The sequence below is a fragment of the Lytechinus pictus genome, chromosome 16 (assembly GCF_037042905.1).
Source record: "Lytechinus pictus isolate F3 Inbred chromosome 16, Lp3.0, whole genome shotgun sequence".
Taxonomy (NCBI): domain Eukaryota; kingdom Metazoa; phylum Echinodermata; class Echinoidea; order Temnopleuroida; family Toxopneustidae; genus Lytechinus; species Lytechinus pictus.
This window is the reverse complement of record NC_087260.1, coordinates 28,279,969-28,305,187: the sequence shown is the minus strand read 5'-3', so window position 1 is coordinate 28,305,187 and position 25,219 is coordinate 28,279,969. Positions and strand designations below refer to the sequence as shown.

The 25,219-nt window shown below is 35.9% G+C and overlaps 1 protein-coding gene across 1 annotated transcript in view; it reads left to right on the top strand.

Moving 5' to 3' along the window:
- The first annotated feature begins 491 nt into the window (after nt 1-491).
- Nucleotides 492-25,219, top strand: part of LOC129279423 (adhesion G-protein coupled receptor D1-like) — a 29,687-nt gene continuing 4,959 nt past the window's right edge. The window contains exons 1-15 of the mRNA XM_054915532.2: nt 492-525; nt 3,080-3,361; nt 4,349-4,534; nt 5,367-5,477; nt 6,092-6,309; nt 7,202-7,251; nt 8,001-8,100; nt 9,688-9,800; nt 12,846-12,945; nt 13,457-13,607; nt 17,425-17,491; nt 17,802-17,868; nt 18,631-18,716; nt 19,695-19,821; nt 20,549-20,590. Coding sequence (XP_054771507.2) covers nt 3,163-3,361; nt 4,349-4,534; nt 5,367-5,477; nt 6,092-6,309; nt 7,202-7,251; nt 8,001-8,100; nt 9,688-9,800; nt 12,846-12,945; nt 13,457-13,607; nt 17,425-17,491; nt 17,802-17,868; nt 18,631-18,716; nt 19,695-19,821; nt 20,549-20,590 — 1,617 coding nt within the window. The 5' untranslated portion in view covers nt 492-525; nt 3,080-3,162. The remainder of the gene's footprint in view (nt 526-3,079; nt 3,362-4,348; nt 4,535-5,366; nt 5,478-6,091; nt 6,310-7,201; nt 7,252-8,000; nt 8,101-9,687; nt 9,801-12,845; nt 12,946-13,456; nt 13,608-17,424; nt 17,492-17,801; nt 17,869-18,630; nt 18,717-19,694; nt 19,822-20,548; nt 20,591-25,219) is intronic.

Below are 25,219 nucleotides of genomic sequence, written 5' to 3'. Positions count from 1 at the left end.
ACATGGTGTACCGTGAAACCTACACTATAGTAGAAATGATCATGATACGCTATTAACCAATATTCAATGATTTACCTTCTATACAAGAGAAACTAAATGATAATGTATATGAAATAAACATGTTCTTGACTTGTTGCAGAAAGGAACTGATGATATGAAGGGCTGGTACTGTATGAGCACACACAAACACGCACACACACAGGCATACGCACAGAAATACGCACGCACACGCACACACACAAACACCGCGCGTATAAAGCACCCCGATCTGACCGCGATACACACGCACACACCAACACATGAATAATGTAATATTATCACACCGATTCGTTGTATTCGGAACAAAATATTATTAAATTGGTTCTCCTTCAAGTGCCTATTGATAAACTGTGATAAAAGATTTAAATTATGTCAATGCGTAAATTTGTAATTCATTTCTTTGAAAAACAAGACATTTCCATTCTCCTTTTTTCTCTATCATTTTGCAGGTACTGGCTAACACGTGTGTGACATTTCCAAATGACAGTAAGTATAGTATGGTTATATGAAATATATATATACCACATATCGACCACCTTGCGCGCTTTAAAATTATTGCGTATTACAAACGATACGCGCGGGAGAGTAAGCGCAGTGTCCATAGGAACGGTAAGAATCGATTTTACGAGAGAAGGGAGAAAAAGTAAAAATTTTGTAGAATTTATCAAAATTGTTTTTACTAGACCCGAACCCGCCACGTTTCCGATAGGAAACGGCTTTAGAACAAATATCCGTCGTCAATCGTCGAATCATATGTGCCGGAGCTCGCAGTGGAAGTAGTGAGACGATCATTTAGCATGTTGACTTCATAAAAATGATTTGGAAGAGTCAAAATATTTCGCCACCGCGACAAGAATCGGCCGTAAACTTAGTGTATCGCGGGTGGTCGGTTTCAAAAGAAGGGTGCAAATGAGCAAATGTAAGACCGTCGTATTCGTTGTTCGCCGATATATACGCGAATTGAATCGGAGTCGCCGATCGAAACATGAGAATCTGATCTGCTCAATTTTCTGCACAAATGAGACGAAAACTAGGTAAAACTGATAAATATTTTCGCAGATATGATGCTTAACAAATTAGGTGGTCGATAAGGGGTAGTTCCAACCATACCTTTATTTCATTATTTTTTTAAAAGATATTCGCTTTTAAATGAATCACTCCTCGAAACGTTTTGCAATTTTATTTTTGAGTACTTGACAATCATGACCGAAGGGTCAACTGGGACTGATAAAGTAGCTCATTTACTACCAAATGGTTTCAGTTGGCATGAAGGAGACCCTTGCACATCAAGTCAGTCTATGTACATTATCTAGGCTTTTCACACTCACTAACTCCCTTTTGTGGAAAAAAACCCAGTTGGTGACAGTAGAACAATATCATAAGGATACTAAAAAAAATTGGATTTAGGCAGTGTCGTTCTCCAACCAAGAAGAAAAATAGGAGAAAAAAAAGGAAAGATTGGGGTGAAAATTAGTATTATATTATTTTCCTATAATCATGGACCCAATAGAGATGGACATTCGACTCGATCCTTTCGTTGATCGAATGAGATCTGCCGCCTCGTGATTATGTGCAACTTAATGAGAACATCCTGGTATTTTGAAAATATAGCGACTACCAAGGCGTTTCTGATTATTTACAAAGGGACAGCTTTCCTGGGTTTTTTTTTTTTGGCTGATGCCCTGTGTCATAAAATGAGTTTCAATCAACGTGTTTTAGATTTGGAGCAGCAAAATTGAGAAGCAGGCAATTTTGTGACATAAAATGTGTTATTATTTGATCCAAACACAACCGCATGCACTTAATGACCTCAATGTACATTAAGAGATAAACAATCTCTACCCGATACACATTTTTAAAAAAGCCTGTCACTCTAACAAGTTTTAAGAACTGTTTTTGATAGTTTAAACTTTTCAAACAACTTGTTTAAAAAGTTTAAACATTTTTTTGAAAAATTTAGACTGTAGTATTTAGAACAACGTGTTTTAAATTTTGAACAGCGTTTTTACAGTGTATGAGCCATGTATCTCTGGAATATATAGGAGAAAATTGGGAAAATGGGATTATAAATAATAAACAATCAATCATAATCTTGAAATACGCATATATTTTCCTAAATAAAAAACCTGAAACTGAGATCACCAAAGGTAAACCAGAACTGCACATCGATTTTCCAAGATTTAAGTGATAATTCATCTTCTGTGCATAGAGTTTGTGCAATATCAATGTCCGATCACGAACTTCTCCTTTCAACTCATGGCCTACGGCGGGACACAGTGGCCCGTACTTTGAAGCCAGGTTTAACTTAGACCATGGTCTAACCATGGATCCTACTAGAACTCCATGGTCTAACTCTGTGCTAAAATTATGGGAAGCCATATTAAGTGTCAAAATTGCATGTTTCTTAGGTTTACTGTGCTCTTTCCTGATTCATCGATGGTAAAGACAATCATCTATTTATACTTCCTAGGCAATTATGAATGATTTTAGAGCCAAACGTTGAGCTGATTTATGTAACAATTGGCTATCCATACTTCAACCACAAATTTAAACCTGAGTTTCAGTTAAACCCGACTTCAGAATACGGGCCAGTAGGAACAAAGTAGACAAAATATGAAGAGAATGGAATTTCAGAGCGCAATGACAGTCACATGTTAGTGAATTCATTAATCGATCGATGAGTGTCCATCTCCAACAAGTCCATGGTATAATGTCGAAATCTTTTAGGATATATCTTTTTACTGTTGGGAGAATATATTCTTTGCACAATCGCTTATTTATTTAAATTTACTTCATGTTGGGCCTCAGGTAAAACGTTGGCTGAATAAACTAGTTGGGTAATTGCTTGGGTGAGTACCAGGGCCAACAGATTTGAGCATTCTAGCTAAATAAAGGATTCTTTAAGATCATGCCAAAGGCGTAATTAGCCAAAAAAATGATAACAATCACAACAAGTAAGGGAATAAAAGGTTACGATATTAAGATGATGTCACAGTTGAATAACGCGTTCTCATTTTCGTGAATATTCTGTTCTAAATAGCGAGTAGCTGTGAATCCCTTTCACTGACGTGCTCTAACTTCGGGATTGGCGAAGATGACCAGATCAAATACGAATCATTTGAGATGACTAACGACGAAACAGCACGGAACCAGATGAGTCACAGCTACGCAACATGCCGGATCCAGGAGGTTTGCAGTAGCTCTTCGAACGGCCAGCCAACCAGGTGTAACGTCATTGAGGATGTTCTTACTGAGCTTGAGCCGAGCCTGTGCCCTGGAACGTGTTATTACATCATTGTTCCTCATTTCCCATGCGGAGATGGTAAGTCTAATTAGTATACATCTCTATGGTCTAGCCACACTAATTTTGTCCACATTAGACGTTGGAAGCTGCCTTTCCTAAATCTAACGTAGAGGGCCTAACTCCCAAGATATCGTATCTCTGTGAATTCCCCAACCCATGCAGTGCAAATCCCCTCTTCGTTGACTTTGGGAAAGATATAGCTTCTTTCTACGCACCGTCCAACCGGTGAAACCGGCTCCTGACCGACCCACTCTGATCTATCACGTCATTTCAAAATATATACACCGTCGGTCGTTTGGAGTCGGTTTCATTGATGTGAATATAGCCCAAATCTTACCAGGGGCAATTCCTGTTGGGTAGTTTAGTAATTCTGTTATTTGACAATAAGTATGGATCATTTTAATTGAGTCAAGTTATGAAGGAATAAAACGTTTTTTCACATTATAATGAGGTAATGAAAATATACGTTGCATATTTCGTTTAACGAATTAGAAACAATGACGTCATCTGCTCACCCATTTAAAGTATTCATCCGTGTAGATATGGCCGTTATGTGAAATGAGTATTCGGAAGTTTATTTGTTTTTATTTTATTTTACATTCGATCTTTATGAAATTAAGAAAGCACTACGCTTGTGTGATTATTCTCTTTTCACCCTTATCATTTCTATAATTATTTAATTATGTATTTTTCGACTTTTTACATATACATATATATTTTATACCAATCATCGATATGATAATAATAATAACAACAACAACAACAACAACTCTTATTTACCCACGATAGCCACTCTCAGCTGTAAGCTGTTTTCGCAGCGGGCCCTGCATAGCATAGTATGTTTTATTAGCCTTCTCCATGCTCATACGTTGAGCGCCTGGCAAGAATGCAGAAGGGCCTGGGTTCGAACCCACGCCCTTCCGTTAGTGAGGCGGGCGCTCTACCACTGAGCCACCATGTCATTCAATCGATCAATTCTGATAACCTCTCTTATGCTCCTTGCAGACAATTACACCTCTACTGTGTATATGACGCATGTGCCTGAAGGAAACACAGTCATAAAGGTTTACCGGGCCCAGAGCACTATACCTGCTGCTAATGTCACGGTCAATGCCGGATGTGATGGAATCGAAGGACAGGCGGCGGCCGACTCCGCTAGCTGTGAAATAATGGTCGACCAGTCCTGTCCCGGTAGGTCTATCTACAAACATAATTTTCTTCTTAAAAATTACCTTTTGTTAGCTCGTGGTAATTTACAATATTTTTAAGTTAATGTAAGTCATTATTCTGTTGATTGGATATCAGTGATGATACTACACTCTTAATGCAAAAGAGTTAATCTGGTCTCTAATCACTCTCCTCTCAGAGTGAGACGAGGGACCATTCGTTTTGGAGTGGGATTTACATCTTTTGAGAGTGCATTATAGCTCTTTCTGAAGTGAATAGCTTTATAGACATTTTTATTCCAAAACAAGTTATAATGCACTTTCAATAGATGTATATATCCCACTCCAAAACGACTGGTCCCTCGTCTCACTCTGAGGGGGTTGTGATTAGGGCTCCAGATTAGACCTTTTGTCTTTATAGTGTAGTATCAATACAGGCTTGGTCAAGTCAACGGAAGTTTCAGATCTTTTTTAATATGGTAGAAATTGACATTTTTTAAATACATATTTTAAAAGTATTTTATGAAATGAATCATGTTTAAGATAGTTATTGGATATCACAGATGATATGAAATAAATAACGTGGTTCCAAGTCAAGGTCAAATGTCATTTGAGATCAATTAATTTCGTTTTCTTATCAAATAAACTATTTTTTACTTTTTATTTGAATACTTATTTTTTTCATGTTCCAAGAATCTAATATAACATGTATAAGTAATAAAGAATAAGTCATTCTGTGAGTAAAATTCCGAGTTCATTGAATAAAATAATGTCACATTTTGTTACGCTTTAGGCTTAGATTTATTCAAGTTGATATTTTGTAACGATAAAACACCACAATCATTTTCGTTATTTAGGCACAAATGTTCAGGCCTTTGAGGCCAACCAGGATATCGCACTTGAAATCAAATCTGTAACCGGCGAGAAGAAAGTGGCTGTTTCATTTTCTAAACAGTTTACAACTCCAGGTAATATAAAAAAAAAAATCATGATTAGTATTTTACATGTAACACAGTATGCATACAATTTTGATGAAGACTATGAAATGCCACTCCTCCTCCATCTCTATAAAATATAATAGGAGAGAGGGAAGTTTGTATTTTTAGTAGTTAAAAACTTTACAATATTGAAATTGCACACTATAAAAAAATGTAATGTCGCTATTACAATAAGACATAAATATTTAATAAGAGAGATTCCCAAATACACCTAATCAAACTGAAAACAATGTATTGACTATTTCGGTGAGGATGCTGTTTTTCATGGCAATTTCTAACTGGGGGTCTTCAAGTATAATGTACGCATTATTGCATAACCCATTGAAAGTATTATTATTCTTCTTTGGACCCCCCGTTATGTCCGCCATAAGTTGCAGTGATATGGAGTCGGATTCATCTATATAGTGATAATATGCATGTAAGCGCACACATTGTCTGAATAGGGTGCTGAATCGTTAACTCATTACTTCATATGCATTTTGTTCAGTCTTCAAAATTTCATGAAGATTAAATATAAGGAACATCTTCCAAAGCCCAGTCCCTTCAAAAGCCCAAAGCTAGTTATTGTATGTTCTATTGCCCAGTGACCGCCCTGGTGACGATCCATGACACTCACGCCGGTGATACCGATACCGATACCGAGAACGTCGTTGAGGGCGTGGATGACGCCAACAATGTGGTAAAAACGAAACTCGTCATCGATTCTCTTGTACTCGACATCATTCTCGTCGACGATCAAGGAAGACAGATCGAGCTCGATAATGGACATTTGATACATTTGGCTTTTGGGTCAAATCAGCCGGTAAGTGGACTGGATTGTTAATTATAGTTCTTATTAAATTAAATTATTCTTCTATTATGTAATCGTCGCAATTTGTAATTATTTCATTTATTTTTGTATTTCTTTATATTCATTATGATTACTGTGTTTCATATATTGAATTTTCAATAAATGCAGAAACACCTGCAAAAAAAAAAAAAAAATCATTACAATATTGCATTAGTGGGCATACTTGATTTTAGAGGAGATTTGCATCTTTATGAACAATTCGTTTTATTGTATGACTGCATTGAATGATTATCATTAAAATATACATATTATGTGAGAATGAGCATCATCATTCCCAATTCGTAATATGTTTATATGTCTTCTTTTTCTTCTTTTCTCCTTTTTTTCTTCTTCTTCTCCTTTTACTTCTTCTTCTTCTTCTCCTCCACGAAACATGTTTCAAGTGATCCGTTTTGGAACAAAAACTAAAATGGGAATATTGAAGTCAGAAATGCGATTCAATTTTCAATTCGTTGTAGCAAAAACTGGAAAACAGCCGAAAAGTTGCTCGATTTCTTAACTTTTACCCCACAATATCACGAATATAGGACCAGGAAATAACAATGTAAAAGCAAATATTAAAATAAATAATTTTCTTTAATTTTCGTGATATTTCTTCATATTCAAGACAAATATTTTTTAAAAGACATTTATTCGTTCGGAACTAGAAGGAACATAAAAAAAAAACTATTTTTTTTCCCGTTTTATGTTGTTCGTTTTTTCCATTTTGCGACCAGAAACACAAAATTAGTACCTTGATTCTTCCTGTCTCCGCCCTCCCCACCCTTCCCTGTCTTCCACATTAAAATATTCGCTATGAGTACTCAACTAATTATTATGTTCTTTTACTTGTTGAACAACATAGGGAGGATTCAAGGAGAGAGTTTGCCGCTTCTTTGATGAAACAGAGGAAAAGTAAGATCATGCAATTTAGTTTGAACATATTTGAATGCTGTCTCATGAAATGTTAACGATTGCAACATGTAGAGTTTACTCAAACTCATGCAATTAAACAAATTTAACCCCCCCTCACACACACACAAAAAGATAACAATGATAATAATAATGATGACAATAATAATGATAATAGTAATAATAATGATAAATTACACCACTGAATGCAAAATGTTGTTTTGTCATCATTCTTACTGAATTTTGAAAAAACCCAATTTCAGATGTATGTAAAACTGAGTATAGGTATATTCAAAGTATATCATCGATAAGGATTTAATATTTTTTACACGGTGAAAATGAATTAAAGGGTTGGCCTGACCAATCGTACGTCCCCCGAATCTTTTAATTTTTAAACACTTTTATATACATGTTGCTAAGAGAGAGGTTCCAGGAATAAAGGCAATTATCCCCCTTAACTTCGATCCAATGTTTATCTTGATAAGATTAGCAATTCAATCGATAATCATAGGCAAAGTAATTGTCTTCAACAAAGTCTGAGAGAAAACGACATTTCAACTGAAGATCATCTTTTACTAGATTACATAAGACTATTGCCCATCTTCATGTCAGGTCGTATGACAGGGTATCTCTCGATTTTCATTACCCAATAAAAAATATTTTTGTTTAATTTCCGATTATTTTCTGACGTGATGGAGAAAAGACGAACAATGAGTGAATTTTAATTATGATTTGTCAATTCACCTTGGTAGGTGGTCTGGCCATGGCTGCCATGTTTCTGATAGTAACGAGACTGACGTCACCTGTGCCTGTAACCATACTACCAGTTTCGCAGTGCTACTGCAGTTTGAGGTATGCCATATACTACACCTTAATATATCTCTTTATATCTCCTTTATCTCTTTTATATCTCTTTATATTAATTTGAAGTTGTCATAGAAATTGTAATGTTAATTTAAATAATCTATTTCCAGGGACCTCGGGGAAGAACAGATGGGCTATATATTGATAGCCCGTCTGAAACGAGTCATCCCTATGATATGTATAAGTTTTATATATTGTATTATACTCATTATTTATGTTATTATTCTGTTATAGCGCTATATAAAAAACGGATTATTATTATTATTATTATTATAATGATTCAATCTTACAATGTATATTTGTTTATATTTATATATTTTTATCGTGAATAAACCAAACCAAACTCATTAGCCCGTACTTTGAACTCTGGTTAATTCAAACTCTGCATGTGGTTGTACTATGAAGAGACAAATGTGACACAAATCCTTAACATTGCAGAATCAGTGTATCAGCTCATTTTACACTCGAATCATTCGTAACTACTGTCTTGGAATATTACCTAAAATAATTTTCTTCATCAGCATGGGGAAACAACGTGGTAACTATAATAAACATACAAGGTAAACCAAAGGTTTAACATTTTCAGTTACTCATAATTTTATATAATAGTGAGTTAGTTCATGGTCTGGTCCATGCTGCCATAATTTGGCAAAAGGAAGCAAGCTACAGAAGTATCATTTGTTGTAAATGAGCAATGGGTGATCGTATTTATACAGGTGTTTTCGAATCAACAATAACTCAAATTTGACCGATGTGTCACTTGCTTCCTTTTGCCAAAGTTGGGCAGCATGTCTTGGGCCACTAAAGCAGCTACACTGGTACTAAAAAGTTAGTGAACCCCACCAGAAAATACACTTTTTATACCAAGCATGCTAAGTGTTGAATGCAGACAACAACACTACAATGTCCAGCGAGCCCAGAGAAACAAACTTTAATTGAATGTAATATTTTATCACCTGACTTCACATTTGATAGCAGAATATGAACACTTTAAAACATGTTCATTTTCTAGTGGGATTCATTAACTTTTTAGCACCACTGTAAGTTCTTCTGGCTAAGAACACTGAAAAGACTAGGCCTATTGCAAGGTTCTCGTCTCCGTTGTAATCCACCGTCTCTTCTAAAACCCATAATAAAGCAAATGCTTTCGTCCGTCTCAGGAAGACATCCCTTACATAACTCAATTTGAAATTTAAAAGCAAATCAGATCACAAGCAGGGCTCTGGGAACGTTTTTTTTTGCTGGGGTTGCTGATGTAAGTTTAAAAAGCAAAAAAAAAAAAATGTTTTGTCTTCAAAATGGAGATAAAATTGGTCGCGAGAAATTTGAAAAGTCAAAAGAATAAGAAAATTAATAGGGTTTCAATACAAAATGAAGGTAATTTTGGTTACATTTTTTTTTGAAATTTTACATATCTTCTAAATACCTGGGGGTACTGCCTGTGGATAATAATACACGCAGCACCCCATGGGCATTTGGGGGGGGGGGGGTGCTTAATCACCCCCGCTTCCCAGGGCCATAATCACAAGTAAATAACAAATTGGAGATTTAATTTTCTTTTTCCCTCGAATGAAGGATTGTACAATTGAAGGAGCCAATCTGAAGATCCAAACCCTGATGACCAGGTTCTTCAATGCCATTTCTATCGCTGCCCTATTCCTCTCCGTCGTCATTTTCTGCTATCTCAAGTGAGTTTTTCCGTTTGTTACAACATGTTATGCACTCTTACAAATTTCAGAACCTTACTTTATCCCGTATTTGGAACCATGTATGGTTCATAAAAGAAGCAGAAAAGAGTTCTCAACAGTCCTATAGAACTGTTTTTTTGTTGTTTCTTCAAGGAACCCTTCAAGTTTCTTTTTTTTTCTCAAAACAACCTATGGGATTCTTCCTGGTGGAAGAAGGCACCCCGTAGGTAGTATGAAGAACCCTACACAAAATCGGTATATGGTTCTTAACACCATCAAGAAAACCCAAACGTAGTACAAAGAACCCTATACAACATTGGTATAGGGTTTTTAAAACCATCAAGAAAACCCAAAACGTAGTACAAAGAACCCTATACAAGCTTGGTATAGAGTTTTTAAAATCATCAAGAAAACCCAAACGTATTACAAGAACCCTATACAAGATGGTACATGGTTCTTAACACCATCAAGAAAACCCAAACGTAGTACAAAGAACCCTATACAACATTGGTACATGGTTTTTAAAACCATCAAGAAAACCCAAACGTAGTACAAGAACCCTATACAAGATTGGTATAGAGTTTTTAAAACCATCAAGAAAACCCAAAACGTAGTACAAAGAACCCTATACAAGATTGGTATAGAGTTTTTAAAACCATCAAGGAAATCCAAAACGTAGTACAAAGAACCCTATACAAGCTTGGTATAGAGTTTTTAAAACCATCAAGAAAACCCAAACGTAGTACAAGAACCCTATACAAGATTGGTATAGAGTTTTTAAAACCATCAAGAAAACCCAAACGTAGTACAAGAACCCTATACAAGATTGGTATAGAGTTTTTAAAACCATCAAGAAAACCCAAACGTAGTACAAGAACCCTATACAAGATTGGTATAGAGTTTTTAAAACCATCAAGAAAACCCAAACGTATTACAAGAACCCTATACAAGATTGGTATAGAGTTTTTAAAACCATCAAGAAAACCCAAAACGTAGTACAAAGAACCCTATACAAGATGGTACATGGTTTTTAAAACCATCAAGAAAACCCAAAACGTAGTACAAAGAACCCTATACAAGATTGGTATAGAGTTTTTAAAACCATCAAGAAAACCCAAACGTAGTACAAGAACCCTATACAAGATGGTACATGGTTTTTAAAACCATCAAGAAAACCCAAAACGTAGTACAAAGAACCCTATACAAGATTGGTATAGAGTTTTTAAAACCATCAAGAAAACCCAAAACGTAGTACAAAGAACCCTATACAAGATTGGTATAGAGTTTTTAAAACCATCAAGAAAACCCAAAACGTAGTACAAAGAACCCTATACAAGATTGGTATAGAGTTTTTAAAACCATCAAGGAAACCCAAAACGTAGTACAAAGAACCCTATACAAGCTTGGTATAGAGTTTTTAAAACCATCAAGAAAACCCAAACGTAGTACAAGAACCCTATACAAGATTGGTATAGAGTTTTTAAAACCATCAAGAAAACCCAAAACGTAGTACAAAGAACCCTATACAAGCTTGGTATAGAGTTTTTAAAACCATCAAGAAAACCCAAAACGTAGTACAAAGAACCCTATACAAGATTGGTATAGAGTTTTTAAAACCATCAAGAAAACCCAAACGTATTACAAGAACCCTATACAAGATGGTACATGGTTTTTAAAACCATCAAGAAAACCCAAAACGTAGTACAAAGAACCCTATACAAGATTGGTATAGAGTTTTTAAAACCATCAAGAAAACCCAAAACGTAGTACAAAGAACCCTATACAAGCTTGGTATAGAGTTTTTAAAACCATCAAGAAAACCCAAACGTAGTACAAGAACCCTATACAAGATTGGTATAGAGTTTTTAAAACCATCAAGAAAACCCAAAACGTAGTACAAAGAACCCTATACAAGCTTGGTATAGAGTTTTTAAAACCATCAAGAAAACCCAAAACGTAGTACAAAGAACCCTATACAAGATTGGTATAGAGTTTTTAAAACCATCAAGAAAACCCAAAACGTAGTACAAAGAACCCTATACAAGCTTGGTATAGAGTTTTTAAAACCATCAAGAAAACCCAAACGTATTACAAGAACCCTATACAAGATGGTACATGGTTTTTAAAACCATCAAGAAAACCCAAAACGTAGTACAAAGAACCCTATACAAGATTGGTACATGGTTTTTAAAACCATCAAGAAAACCCAAAACGTAGTACAAAGAACCCTATACAAGATTGGTATAGAGTTTTTAAAACCATCAAGAAAACCCAAAACGTAGTACAAAGAACCCTATACAAGCTTGGTATAGAGTTTTTAAAACCATCAAGAAAACCCAAACGTATTACAAGAACCCTATACAAGATGGTACATGGTTTTTAAAACCATCAAGAAAACCCAAAACGTAGTACAAAGAACCCTATACAAGATTGGTATAGAGTTTTTAAAACCATCAAGAAAACCCAAAACGTAGTACAAAGAACCCTATACAAGATTGGTATAGGGTTCTTCACATCATCAGGAACCCCAAAGGTAGTACAATCAAAGAATCCTATACAAACTTGGCAGGGTTCTTAACAACATCAAGAAATCCATAGGTAGTACAAAGAACCATTTAATGAGTCCTTTTCGAACAAAAAACTAATTTGAAGGACTGTTTCGAGCCCTCCGCAACTCCTTTGACGAGCTGAACCTTAAAATGTTTAAATACAAGACGAAGAAAAACTTCTAATCAGTTACCTTTTTTAAGAGTGCAGGATCCCGTCGGGATGAGGGCGGAGATTTGACATAATAGCTAGCTACCTTTTTTTAGACCTCATTTTATTTTTCCCCTTTGCTTTTTCCGTCTTTGTTTCTTCTTAGAGGATATCAGATTGACATGAATTTAATCACCTCCTAAATTTGTGAAGGGATTCATTCTAATTATTTTTAAAAAATCCAGTTGTCTTTACTTTTAGAATTACAGGTGCTTTATGAATATTTATTCATCAGTTCGGAACTGTGTTTCATTTTTTAATATTTGACTGATTTGATCTGACTTACAGATTGTACACATCTGACCAGGTGAAAGTCCACATCTGTCTTGCCATCTCATTGGCCTTGGCTCAACTTGTCATGCTCTTCATGGATCAAACACAACACAAGGTGAATATCATTGCTCGATTGACCCCATCCCCCCCTCCAAGGAGAAAATCCAGATGAAATTCTGACCAATAGTTACACAAATTCAACCCTCATTACATTTCCTTTCAAATCATCCAGAATACATCAAATAAACTTGTCTTTTTGTTGTGCAAGCCCCACCCAAGGAAGAAGAAATCAAACGTCTTTCTATTGTCATTTGAAACCAAATTGATTGGTGTTTTAATACTCTCGTCCCACAATCTTACACATGATATCTGGACTGTAATCCAATTTGCCCCCTTTTCACCAGCTCACGAGAAATTTCTCCTACAGAATCTTGACTTATTTCAATAATCAGTGATAATCCACATGCATTAGCTTTTTGTGCTTTCTTTCGTCTGTTATTGTATTTGTGCATATTGTATTGATCATCACTGTTGTTGTAATGATGTTTCCTGTTCCTGAAAATGAAATGAACCACCATTTTAATTGAATATTCATATATCTTTAACCTATACCAACGCCATTATAGGGCATGTGTCGGGCCATGGCTGGTATCATGCACTATCTGCTGACTGCTTACTGCATCTCCATGATACTTGAGGGAACACTCCTCCACCGCAAGGCATCCAGGACTCACAAAGGTCCAGTCAAGGGCTGGGTGATCATTCTTGCAGTTTGGGGTAAGGTTTGGTGGTGGTGTTCAAGAGTGGTAGTGGTGGCGATGTAGGTAGTAGTCTCAAGGGTAGGATGGTCATTCTTGCAGTTTGGGGTACGATTTGGTGGATGTGCTTAGGAGTGGCAGTGGTGGCGATGTAGGTAGAAGTCTCAAGGGTAGGATGATCATTCTTGCTGTTTGGGGTAAGGATTGGTGGACGTGTTCAGAAGTGGTAGTGATGGCGATGGTGGTCGTGGTGTCAAGGGTAGGATGATCATTCTTGCAGTTTGGGTTAAGGATTGGTGGACGTGTTCAGGAGTGGTAGTGGTGGCGATGTAGGTAGTAGTCTCAAGGGTAGGATGGTCATTCTTGCAGTTTGTGGTACGATTTGGTGGATGTGCTTAAGAGTGGTAGTGGTGGCGATGTAGGTAGTAGTCTCAAGGGTAGGATGATCATTCTTGCTGTTTGGGGTAAGGATTGGTGGACGTGTTCAGGAGTGGTAGTGGTAGCGATGAAGGTAGTAGTGTCAAGGGTAGGATGATCATTCTCGCAGTTTGGGGTAAGGTTTGGTGGTATTGTTTAGGAGTGGTTGTGGTGGCGATGGAGGTAGTAGTGTCAAGGGTAGGATGATCATCCTTGCTGTTTGGGGTAAGGTTTGGTGGATGTGTTTAGGAGTGGTAGTGATGGCGATGGAGGTAGTAGTGTCAAGGGTAGGATGATCATTCTTGCAGTTTGGGGTAAGGTTTGGTGGGGGTGTTTGGGAGTGGTAGTGGTGGCGGTGGTGGTAGTAGTGTCAAGGGTAGGATGATCATTCTTGCAGTTTGGGGTAAGGTTTGGTGATGGTGTTTGGGAGTGGTAGTGGTGGCGATGAAGGTAGTAGTGTCAAGGGCTGGATGATCATTCTTGCAGTTTGGGGTAAGGTTTGGTGGATGTGCTTAGGAGTGGTAGTCATGTTGATGGTGGTCGTGGTGTCAAGGGTAGGATGATCATCCTTGCTGTTTGGGGTAAGGTTTGGTGGATGTGCTTAGGAGTGGTAGTCATGTTGATGGTGGTCGTGGTGTCAAGGGTAGGATGATCATCCTTGTTGTTTGGGGTAAGGTTTGGTGGATGTGCTTAGGAGTGGTAGTGATGGCGATGGTGGTCGTGGTGTCAAGGGTAGGATGATCTTCCTTGCAGTTTGGGGCAAGGTTTGGTGGACGTGTTTAGGAGTGGTAGTGGTGGCGATGGAGGTTGTAGTGTCAAGGGTAGGATGGTCATTCTTGCAGTTTGGGGTAAGGTTTGGTGGACGTGTTCAGGAGTGGTAGTGTGGCGATGGTTGTAGTAGTGTCAAGGGTTGGATGATCATTCTTGCTGTTTGGGGTAAGGTTTGGTGGACGTGTTTGGGAGTGGTAGTGGTGGCGATGGTGGTAGTCAGTGGCGTACCGTGGGTCACGGCATTGGGGGGGCACCAGCAAAAATTTTGAGTCGCTCAGTGAGCGCGCAAAGCGCGCTCAATTACCAGCTATAGGCCTATTGACCTTATATAGAGACATTTTAAGGACTGTGCCATTAAACGGATATGTAATGTATCTCACTGATCAAATGATGCGAGCGCGAAGCGCGAGCTGAAAATTTTTGAAATTCATACCTAAAAAGGGTAAAAATAAGCTATTAAAAAAAAAAAAAATACGTATCTGTCTCGCTAAACAAACAATGCGAGCGCGAAGCGCGAGCTGAAATTTTTGTATTTATTGACCCCAAACAGAGACAGTTTAAGGATTATCTTTTAGAAATCAAATAAGAGAATACATATCTCACCATACTCATCTAATTTGAGTGCCAAGCGCTTGCTGATTTTGTTAGAAAACATGAAACACCTTTTGTAGTCATTGTAATCATGATTAGAATACGCATCTCACTAATCAAATATTGCGAGCTAAAAATTTAGGAAATTCAGACCTGAAGAGAAGCATTCTAAGGCTTGTTTGTAGGAATTTATGAAGACCATACGTACTTCACGTACAAAATGATGCGAGCGCGAAGCGCGAGCTGAAAATTTTTGTATATATTGACCCCAAACAGGGACATTTTAAGGACTATTTCTTTTTTTTAATCCATTAAGAGTATACATATCTCACCATAGTCATCCAATGCGAGTGCCAAGCGATTGCTGATTTTGTTAGAATCACATTCAAACACATGAAGAGCTTTTTGTAGTCATAGTAATCATGATTATCATACGCATCTCAGTAGCGCAAAGTGCGAGCTGAAAATATAGGAAATTCAGATCTGAAGAGGGGCATTCTAAGGCTTGTTTGTAGGAATCTACTATGACCATACGTATTTCACTAAACAAATGATGCGAGCGCGAAGCTCGAGCTGAAAATTTTTGATATTTACATTAGAAAAAGAGACATTTTAAGGACCGATTTCAGGGAATTCATGAAGAGCAGACAAATCTCATCAATCCACTAATTCGAACGTAAGCACGAACACGAACAAGGATTTTTTTTATATACAGACCTTAAAATGGGGCTATCACTTTAAGTAGTCATGAAAAGAAGCATATGTCACTACATAAAACAATAATAACTTGAAGTGCGATGATGTATATTTGGTGCATATTGACTTGAAAACAGGACGTTTTGGTACAACATGATTGTACATGTATATCTCGTTAAACAGACAATGCTAGTACCAGGAATAATGAACAAATAGGCCCTGAGCACATTATGTTTCATAAAGTAATGAAAAAAAATAATTCTTATGTAATATAACACAACATATAATATAATATAACATTATAATGTACAATAAATTCTTTTCCCTCTTTTTCTCCCTTTTCTCCCGTTTTTTTTTTTTTTTTGCCAGCCGATTGGGGGGGGGGGCACGTGCCCCCCCATGCCCCCCCCCCGTAGTTACGCCACTGGTGGTAGTAGTGTCAAGGGTAGGATGATCATTCTTGCAGTTTGGGTTAAGGTTTGGTGGAGGTGTTTGGGAGTGGTAGTGGTGGCGATGAAGGTAGTAGTGTCAAGGACTGGATGATCATTGTTGCAGTTTGGGGTAAGGTAAGGATCGATTGGCGGGTTTTCGAGTGGTGGTGGTGGTTGTGATGGCATTTGGATGATCTTTCGCGCTTTTGGGTATACGATTGTATTCGTACACTATAGAAAACAAAGAAAAGAAATTAGTATCATTAAAAAAACAATTTGAAACAGAGGGTCGTGGGTTCAAATCCCAGCCATGGCGTAGTTCCCTTCAGCAAGAAATTAATCCACATTGTGCTGCACTCAACCCAGGTGAGGTGAATGGGTACCTGGTAGGAATTTATTCCTTGAAATGCCGAGCGCGTAAAAACTGCTTGAGCTACAGCCAGGGTAATAATATCCAAGTCCTTTGGAAGCGCATATAGACGTTATTCATAATGTGTTATGCGTTATATAAGAACTGACTATTATCATTATTATTACTATTATTATTATTATTAAGAATAATGCAAATATGCGATAAACAGTATTTGTCTTTCCTGTTGCACAGTACCAAACCGTTTAGCAAGTGATGTGAGAAACATTACAAATAGCAAAAGGTTTAGCATTTAGAGGGTTATTGTTCAGAAAATACCTGCACCTACTAATCTAAAATAACTTATTTCAGTGTGATGGTGGTAATGACGGTGGTAGTGCTGACAATCTTTACTTAAAAGCCAGATTCTTAACAGTTTCGAGCACTTTTTTGTGTAATTCATGGACATTCATGTTTGATATTCCTTCATTTATTATGAAACCTTCTTAATTCGCAATCTCATTTTCCACCTGTAGGTGCCTTTTTAAATAAAGTGATAATATACTTCTATACTTCACTAGGTATTCCATGCGTGATGGTTGCCGTTTTGATGGGGTCTTTGATTGATGGCTATGGAGGGGAATGCGCGTAAGTATACCCATTTTATCCCTTATTTCGAACCTTTTAAGGTTCTTAAAAAAGAAGATGGTCCTAAATATTCATTTAGAACCATTTTTGTTCTTCATTATTGGGGTAGAAGTTGGAGACAGCTTTTTTTTCGTCTGGCTATAGCTGTCGCTATTTGCACATTCCACTGCTCAAATGCGAAACATTACTTTTTTAAAGGCGCTCCCTGTATGGTATCGGTAAACGTTAATAACGGTAAATGTTCAATTTTTTGGTATAAGAGTGTTGAATTAATCTTTCTGATATATCGTTCATTATTTTATCAACACAGCTGTTTCTTGAACGTCCAATACAAAACTATGTATATCTGGCTTGCTGAGGTGTGTATTGTCGTAGTGGTAAGTACAAAACAAACTAAAAATTACACCGTCATTATAGAATTTACAATAGGATTCGAGATCGTTTTACTATTGTTTCAATAAATATCTTCCTTACAATGTGTTCACGATTTTATGCATATATATATACCTACATATATTGTTTTACTAAATGCAAATAGTAGATTTGTGGAAAAAAATTAACAAGAAACACAAAACATAGTAATAGTGTATCGTGGACAAAATGGGAGGAAATGAATTTCGATATCATTGATTGTTAATCCATTTGATATAATGATAATCAAACCAAATTGTTTGTTATTTCATTGACATTAATACTGATAAAGATTATCAGACCCAACTATCCCGCCAGCTGTATTGCAAACCATAATCTTACGTCAAACTTTATTCGAAAGATGATGTAGGGTTAGGCCTATACAATGACACCCCCACACAAAAATTATACCGATAATAATGAAATGATAGTAACAAGAAAATGCAGACGAAAAGTGCAAACATTCTCACCGTTATATTTTGCACAACGCCCCCGTTTTCAATATAGGTATACAATTCGATGATAAAGAATTTTTTTCACTTGATGCATGTGGTTTCTTTGGATACGAGCAAGAATTTAATATTTTGAAACAATAAAGATAATTGTAGTAAAGTCATTCCAATTTTTTTTTTTTTTTGGGGGGGGGGGGCGGGGGGGCGGATCAATCACCCTCTTTAATGACATCTAAAGACAATTAATTTTTGTACATTTCGTTTCTATGGTTACAGGTAAACACAGTCCTTCTGTATCTGATCATGCGCACTTTTGTCTCTCTCAAGGCAAATGCTAAGAAGAGTGATAAGGACAGACTTAAGTAAGTTCATTATCTTAACGGCGAAACAAGGATACTTAGATTTGCCTTTCGTTAGCTACTTACTAAATCTTCCAATAAATTTCGATTAAAAACTAATCAAAAGACATGTAATCTATTTCTTTTTAAATTCACTTATGTTTAAATGAATATAATTTTGCAATACGGAATCTGGGGAGAATTTTGTCCAACTTTACTCAATGACTTAAAAGCGTAAAATAATGAATCCACTGTTTCAGATCGTTCTCCGAACAGGATGCTTTTTTTTTCACTATATTTGCAATGTAATTGAGGGGGTGACGTTATTCATTCGAAAGTCTTTAAGGTGCTAAACACTTAAAATTCTTAGGTGTTAAGAAAATACCAACCCTTCACCATGGAGATTAAACACGGTGTATGAATATCAAATACAACATGTTATGATAGCACCATTGGATGTTGAACTGACACTTGGTATAATCTTCTGTATACATATTTTGTGCAGAATTAACGCCATTGTTTTTACAGTGAAGGAGCGGCAGAATAATTTGTAAGTGAATCAATTGTGAGTGACATATCTGTCCCAAATTGATAATGTCATTTTCAAATTCTACTTTAGGTTTACTTCTGCCATAAAAAATATTGATTTACTGCATAACTTTCCCCAACTCAAATCTGTTTGAGATAATTGTACTCTGAAGAAGATCATAACACATGTTTTGCGTAATGTTATAAAAAAGGCTTCTACTGACGGAGATTCTTCGAAATTTTTATGGGTCTCCCCCTGCTCCCCACCCCCCCCCCCCGGATAAAAATTCTGCGTCCGGCCCGTATTGACGATCGACACGTGCAATTTTAGCAGTAGAGTGAAACGTAATCAATTACAAATTTCATATTGATATTTGATATTTGTAATTGATTGTTCAGTAACAATATGGTTAATGATCAGGAAGAGGCATTTACGATCACGGTTTTTCTTTTCTTGTTTGTTTTGTAATTCAGGGCTACCGCTCGTGCCGTGTTGATTATGGTGCCTATGCTGGGAATGACGTGGGTATTTGGCTTGCTTCAGGCTGTAATGAAGAATGTCTTCTTGCAATGGTTTTTCATCCTGATGAACGCACTGCAGGTAACAGACAATGGATATGATGATGATTATAATAATAATAATAATAATAATAATAATAATAAAATATTAATAATTTATTTATTTATTAGAACATATTTATTCAGGTACAAAAGATAAGCATAAAACTGTTTTTCATCAATGACCTGATGAAAACATAAAGAACAACATAAATCATCATATCATACATGAAAATAAAGTCAAAATCTAAGTCAAAGATAACAATACTTAGTAACATAAATAAACAAATATTGTTACTTAAATGATAATATGAATCAAACTAAAATATTTTAAGTTATCAAAAGGGAACAGTTACTAATTTTAATACTACTAATTGTATAATTTATTCACTGATAAAAACACTGAACAATGAAATAATTATGGCATTATAGAAAATCGAGTGAAACAATGGCAATCAGTTATAAATGTATGTCTAAAATAATGATAATGATAATAACAATGGTGATAATGATGATGATGATGATAATAATTACAATATTAATGAAAACAATGATAAAATAATAATAGTAATAATCGCTAATTGTAATATTATATTGATAACAATAAAAATAATCATAATAACAATGATGAATAATCATTGTAACGTTGATTATAGTATTTCGACGATAAATCATTACAAAGTGTCCTTATTCACCGCAATCCCCTTAGCGTCCATTAATGGATTATTGCAGGATTGTGATTCTATTAAATTATTTTTTTTCGTTTTCAGGGCCCTCTGTTCTTTGTGTTTCAGTGTGTCATGCATCACGAGGTAAGATATGTAGATCGCTCTTTATTTAATCAAGAAAATTTATTCTAGAATACCCGCCTCTGTTTCATAACATTAAGATATGCCAAAGTCCCACAAGCGAACCGACTCCAAACTACCCAAAACGATGACGTTATTTTTGTGACGCTGAGGACAGCCTCCTTTGTGTCGTTTTGTCCCGGGCGTTTTGTTTTCATTGTTTTTTTTTTTTGCTTTGCTTATTGGTGTTTGCTTGTATGTTTATTATTCTAAATGTCATTTATTTTTTGTGTGTGTTTGCTTCAACGTCTGTTCGTTCGGGTGTATGGGGTGAGATCCCTTGTTCGTGTAAGGTGGTTTATTTTGCTTAATTTTAAAATAAAATTCGTTCATCCGGTAAAACGTATCACAAAATATGTATGAGTCCATTGTACAAATCAATTTCATTTAACCTAAAGATATTTTTAATAAGAGTGTTAAGTCTACTTATGCATATGTGATCTGATCAAATGAAATGAACGTCGAAACAATTTTATCTATGTTATCGTATATTATGTTATTTGAAATATAATGATACTGTATGTTAAATAAATTGAATAAAAAGTGAACAACTTGAAAACAAACAAAAATTCCATGACATACCAACGGATGGTTTAGAATTGCTACCGTAGCTGTGACTGTCGCTAAACGCTTGAATTTACGAACAATTACGGACAAAATAAGTGCTAAAATTTGAAGTGAAACCTTTCCCGGTACTGACTTTTACAAAGTAGGCCGACTATTTAACTTTTCATTTGTGAAAAATATACACCTCTCTTCACTGCAAGTTTGAGTTTGTAGTGCAAATGACAATCGCCAAAGTCTAATTCTAATCCAAACTTTAGCTTTAATTTTAACTAATTATATAAAAAAGACTGGGTAACGTACGTCCAACGGGTCGTGCCACATTCCTTTTTTCCGTGCCACGTTGAAATGTAACTTTGTGTAAATAATCTTATAAAACACCCCTGATCCTCTCCAAGCATCTATAATATATATAGGCCTAATTGGTAATTACCATAATTGCTTACTAATGGTTAAAAACCTGGTAGGGACTGGTAAATTTATTTGATCCCCATGGACCTACAACAGCCCATGCCCACAATAAGTTTTGTTTCAAAACTGCGAGTTGATAATTCGAAGTCAAAATGTCTGTACTTCGAACAGGTCGAATGATGGATTTCAGTCAATTTATGATGATTAGTTTATATGGATATGTCAAATAATTTAGTGATCTTTTTAAATTATATAAGATTTTGGTACCGCTCAGTCACCGCTCATACTATGTCATATTCACAAATTGAGTTAATTTTGTATTGACGACTGCTAGCCTTGTCTTTGTCAAGTCGGGAATCCTCAAAAAAGAATTACGAGAAATTGTACTTTTTGCTGTAGTTTTGATCATATATTCTTTGATAAGTATATTTACATTTGGAACCTTGCATGGACTTCCTCCAATTTCTGCGTTTTGATGATATACCCTTTACCTTAGATATTCTACCAGATTAATTTCAAAATTTATATGAATTATGAAATTCAAGAAAGCCTTTTGGCGCTCCCAAAGCTATTTAACTGATTTGGGCCATATTATGCCACGTACTGTGTGTAAACTGGACGTTGAACTTGATGAATATAAAGGACGGAAACCATCAGGTGTGTCTTATCTCATATTTCCTCTGATCATAATTTATTATGTCATAATTTCTCTCATCAAAATTCATTATCTCGTATTTCATAAACATTTGACAAAGACTATGGTCGTAATATCAATACGTGCAGGAAATATATAAACACTGGGAAGACTCCCACATAATTATTCATGTGATCGATAAATGTGATATGATGTGATTGCTGCAGTCAATTTTAAGCGTTTCTTAACATTTTCTATGTAACATTACTATTCTATTATTTCATCACGAGTGGTATGGAGATGTTCTGTTTTGTTCTACCTTGGAGTCCAGGGGAGTGTTTCATCAACGTTTATTGTCCGACAAGTTGTCGGATCTGACAACTTTCCTTGATTTTGATTGGCTGAGAAGCACTGTTACTATGGTAATTGTCGGATAAAACGTCGACATGTCCTTTAATGAAACGCTCTTTAGAACAAATATAATATAAGATTACACCTGCAATAAGCGCTTTGCTAGAAATCAGTATCATATGTTCTCATTTAATATTTCCTTGGTGACTATTAATCAGGGATGTCAGGGGTGGTTCCAAGATGTTTTACAGATAAGAGTGGCCAGGGAGGCTACACTATGCAGACTTCTATTGTTCATACTGTTCTTTCTTCTGTCTACCCCCTCACTACGCGAAGAACCATCACCCCAAGTGCTTCAGCTTTTGGCTTATTTCCCGACTGTATTGCTGTCAAAGACAACCATTATATTCCCACTGTCACTCAAATGACATGTTCAGCTTACACTCATGGAATCCGGGCATGATGGCTCAGTGGTAGAGCGCCTGTCTCATGATAAACAAGAGGTCGTGGATTCGATCCCCGGCCGAGTCATACCAAAGACTTATAAAAATTATACCTTCTGCCTTGTTGCTAGGTGCTCGGGGTTACACTGGCCTAATTACATCTGACAGGCAAAAAGATATTCATTCGAGCCAACCCATTCTCAATTTTTAAATTTGATGTTGCTGATCGACAAAAATGAATGAATATGATTGACAATCTAACACTGATTCTAGGGAGGGTACCTACTGAACTTTCTTTTTCCAAATTGGGAACATATATTACCACTTTGGAAAAAAAAATTTTACTGGCGAAGAATTAGGGCCATTTTACTGTCTTAAGGACGTTCCACAGTTAAAATGAAGTCAATGTCATTTTCACCAAATTTTGCAGAGAGTTACTTTGGTATCTATGCATTATGAAAATGCAAAAAATAATATAGGTTCATGTGCTTATTTTTTTTCTACGGGTCTTCAAAGTCGCCGTATTTGAATGATATGCAATCTTGCGCAATCTAGAGAATTACGTCTCTCTTAGACCTCACGAATTCACCAAATGAGTTTAAATCATCTTTACTGAGTGGATACCGCATCAAACTTCATCAGATTTTCAAGATATATTACAAAGTGTATACCAAAGTAAGAGAAAGTCTTTTAATTGTAAAACTATATCTATTTGGAGTCAGCAGCGCCCTCATTTGGCAAAAATGGTACAAAAACTCGGAAAAAAAAGAAATCTTCAAAGACGTGAATCTACTCAAAAATAAAAAAAAATATTTTGTAAGCTGCACTTTTTTCAAAATCAATGTCATTTTCATCAATTTCGGCTAAATTGTAGAGGAATGCATATCAAAGGTGTAGGGAAGTTAAAAATATGGGGTCCATGTGCTCGTTTTTTAACTATGAGTGTCCAAAGTGATGCGAGTGGGCATGAAAATCGCCCAAAATGCTCCGAAAACGTGCAAAAGTCTAATAATGCCGTCTAAAATGCGAATGGTTCCGTAGTTTTGCCCCCAAACATTCAAAATCCATGTCATTTTCATCATACGATCTAGATTTGTAGAAGAATATATTTTGAAGACATTAAAATATTAAAAATATGGGGTCCATGTACTCGTTTTTAAACTAATGGTGTCCCAAGTGTTGCAAGTTTGCATGAAAACCGCCTAAAAAGCGCCGAAAACATGCAGAAGTCTCTTAATACCCTCTATAATGCAAATGGTTCCATATTTCGCTCCCAAACATTCAAAATCCATGTCATTTTCATCATACTCTCTAGATTTGTAGAAAAATATATTCTAAAGACATTAAAATATTAAAAATATGGGGTCCATGTGCTCGTTTTTAAACTATAAATGTCCAAAATGTTGCGAGTTGACTTGAAACAGTCTATAATGCGCCTAAAACGGGCAGAAGTCTAATACCGTCCAAAATGTCTAAAATACGAATGGTTCCTTAGTCCTGCTCCCAAACATTCAAAATCCATGTCATTTTCATCATACTCTCTAGATTTGTAGAGGAATATATTTTGAAGAAGTTATGACGTTTAAATTATGGGGTCCATGTGCTCGTTTTCAAATTATCAGTGTCCAAAGTATTGCGAGTTGGCTTGAAACAGCCCAAAATGCGCTGAAAACAAGCAAAAGTCTGTTAATACCGTCTAAAATGCGAGTGGTTCCGCAGTCTTGCTCCCAAATATTGAAAATCTATGTCGTTTTCATCATACTTAGCACATTGATACTTTAGCACCTAAATATTCCAAATATGCAAAAATTAACATGGGACCATGTGCTTGATTATTTGCTATAGAGCTTAAAAGTTAACCCAAAATGGATGATGTTCTTAAGAATTGCGCATCCAAAAGAATTTGGCATTTTTAGACCTCACGAGATCACAACATTGGGTTTAAAGCCGTATTACTCAGTCAAAATCCATGAAAATTTCATCAAATTTTGCAATATGATTAATAATTGTATACGTGAGATGGATAATCTATCTATATTGCTGTCAATTGTTTGCTCATTTAAGTCTAAAAACACTCTCAGTTCTTAGAAATTGCGAGAAAGCTACTCAACCTAAAAAAATTCAAATTTCAATAACAAACTTGAGAAGTAAAAGAAATGCTGCACTTTATTCAAAACCCATGTCATTGTC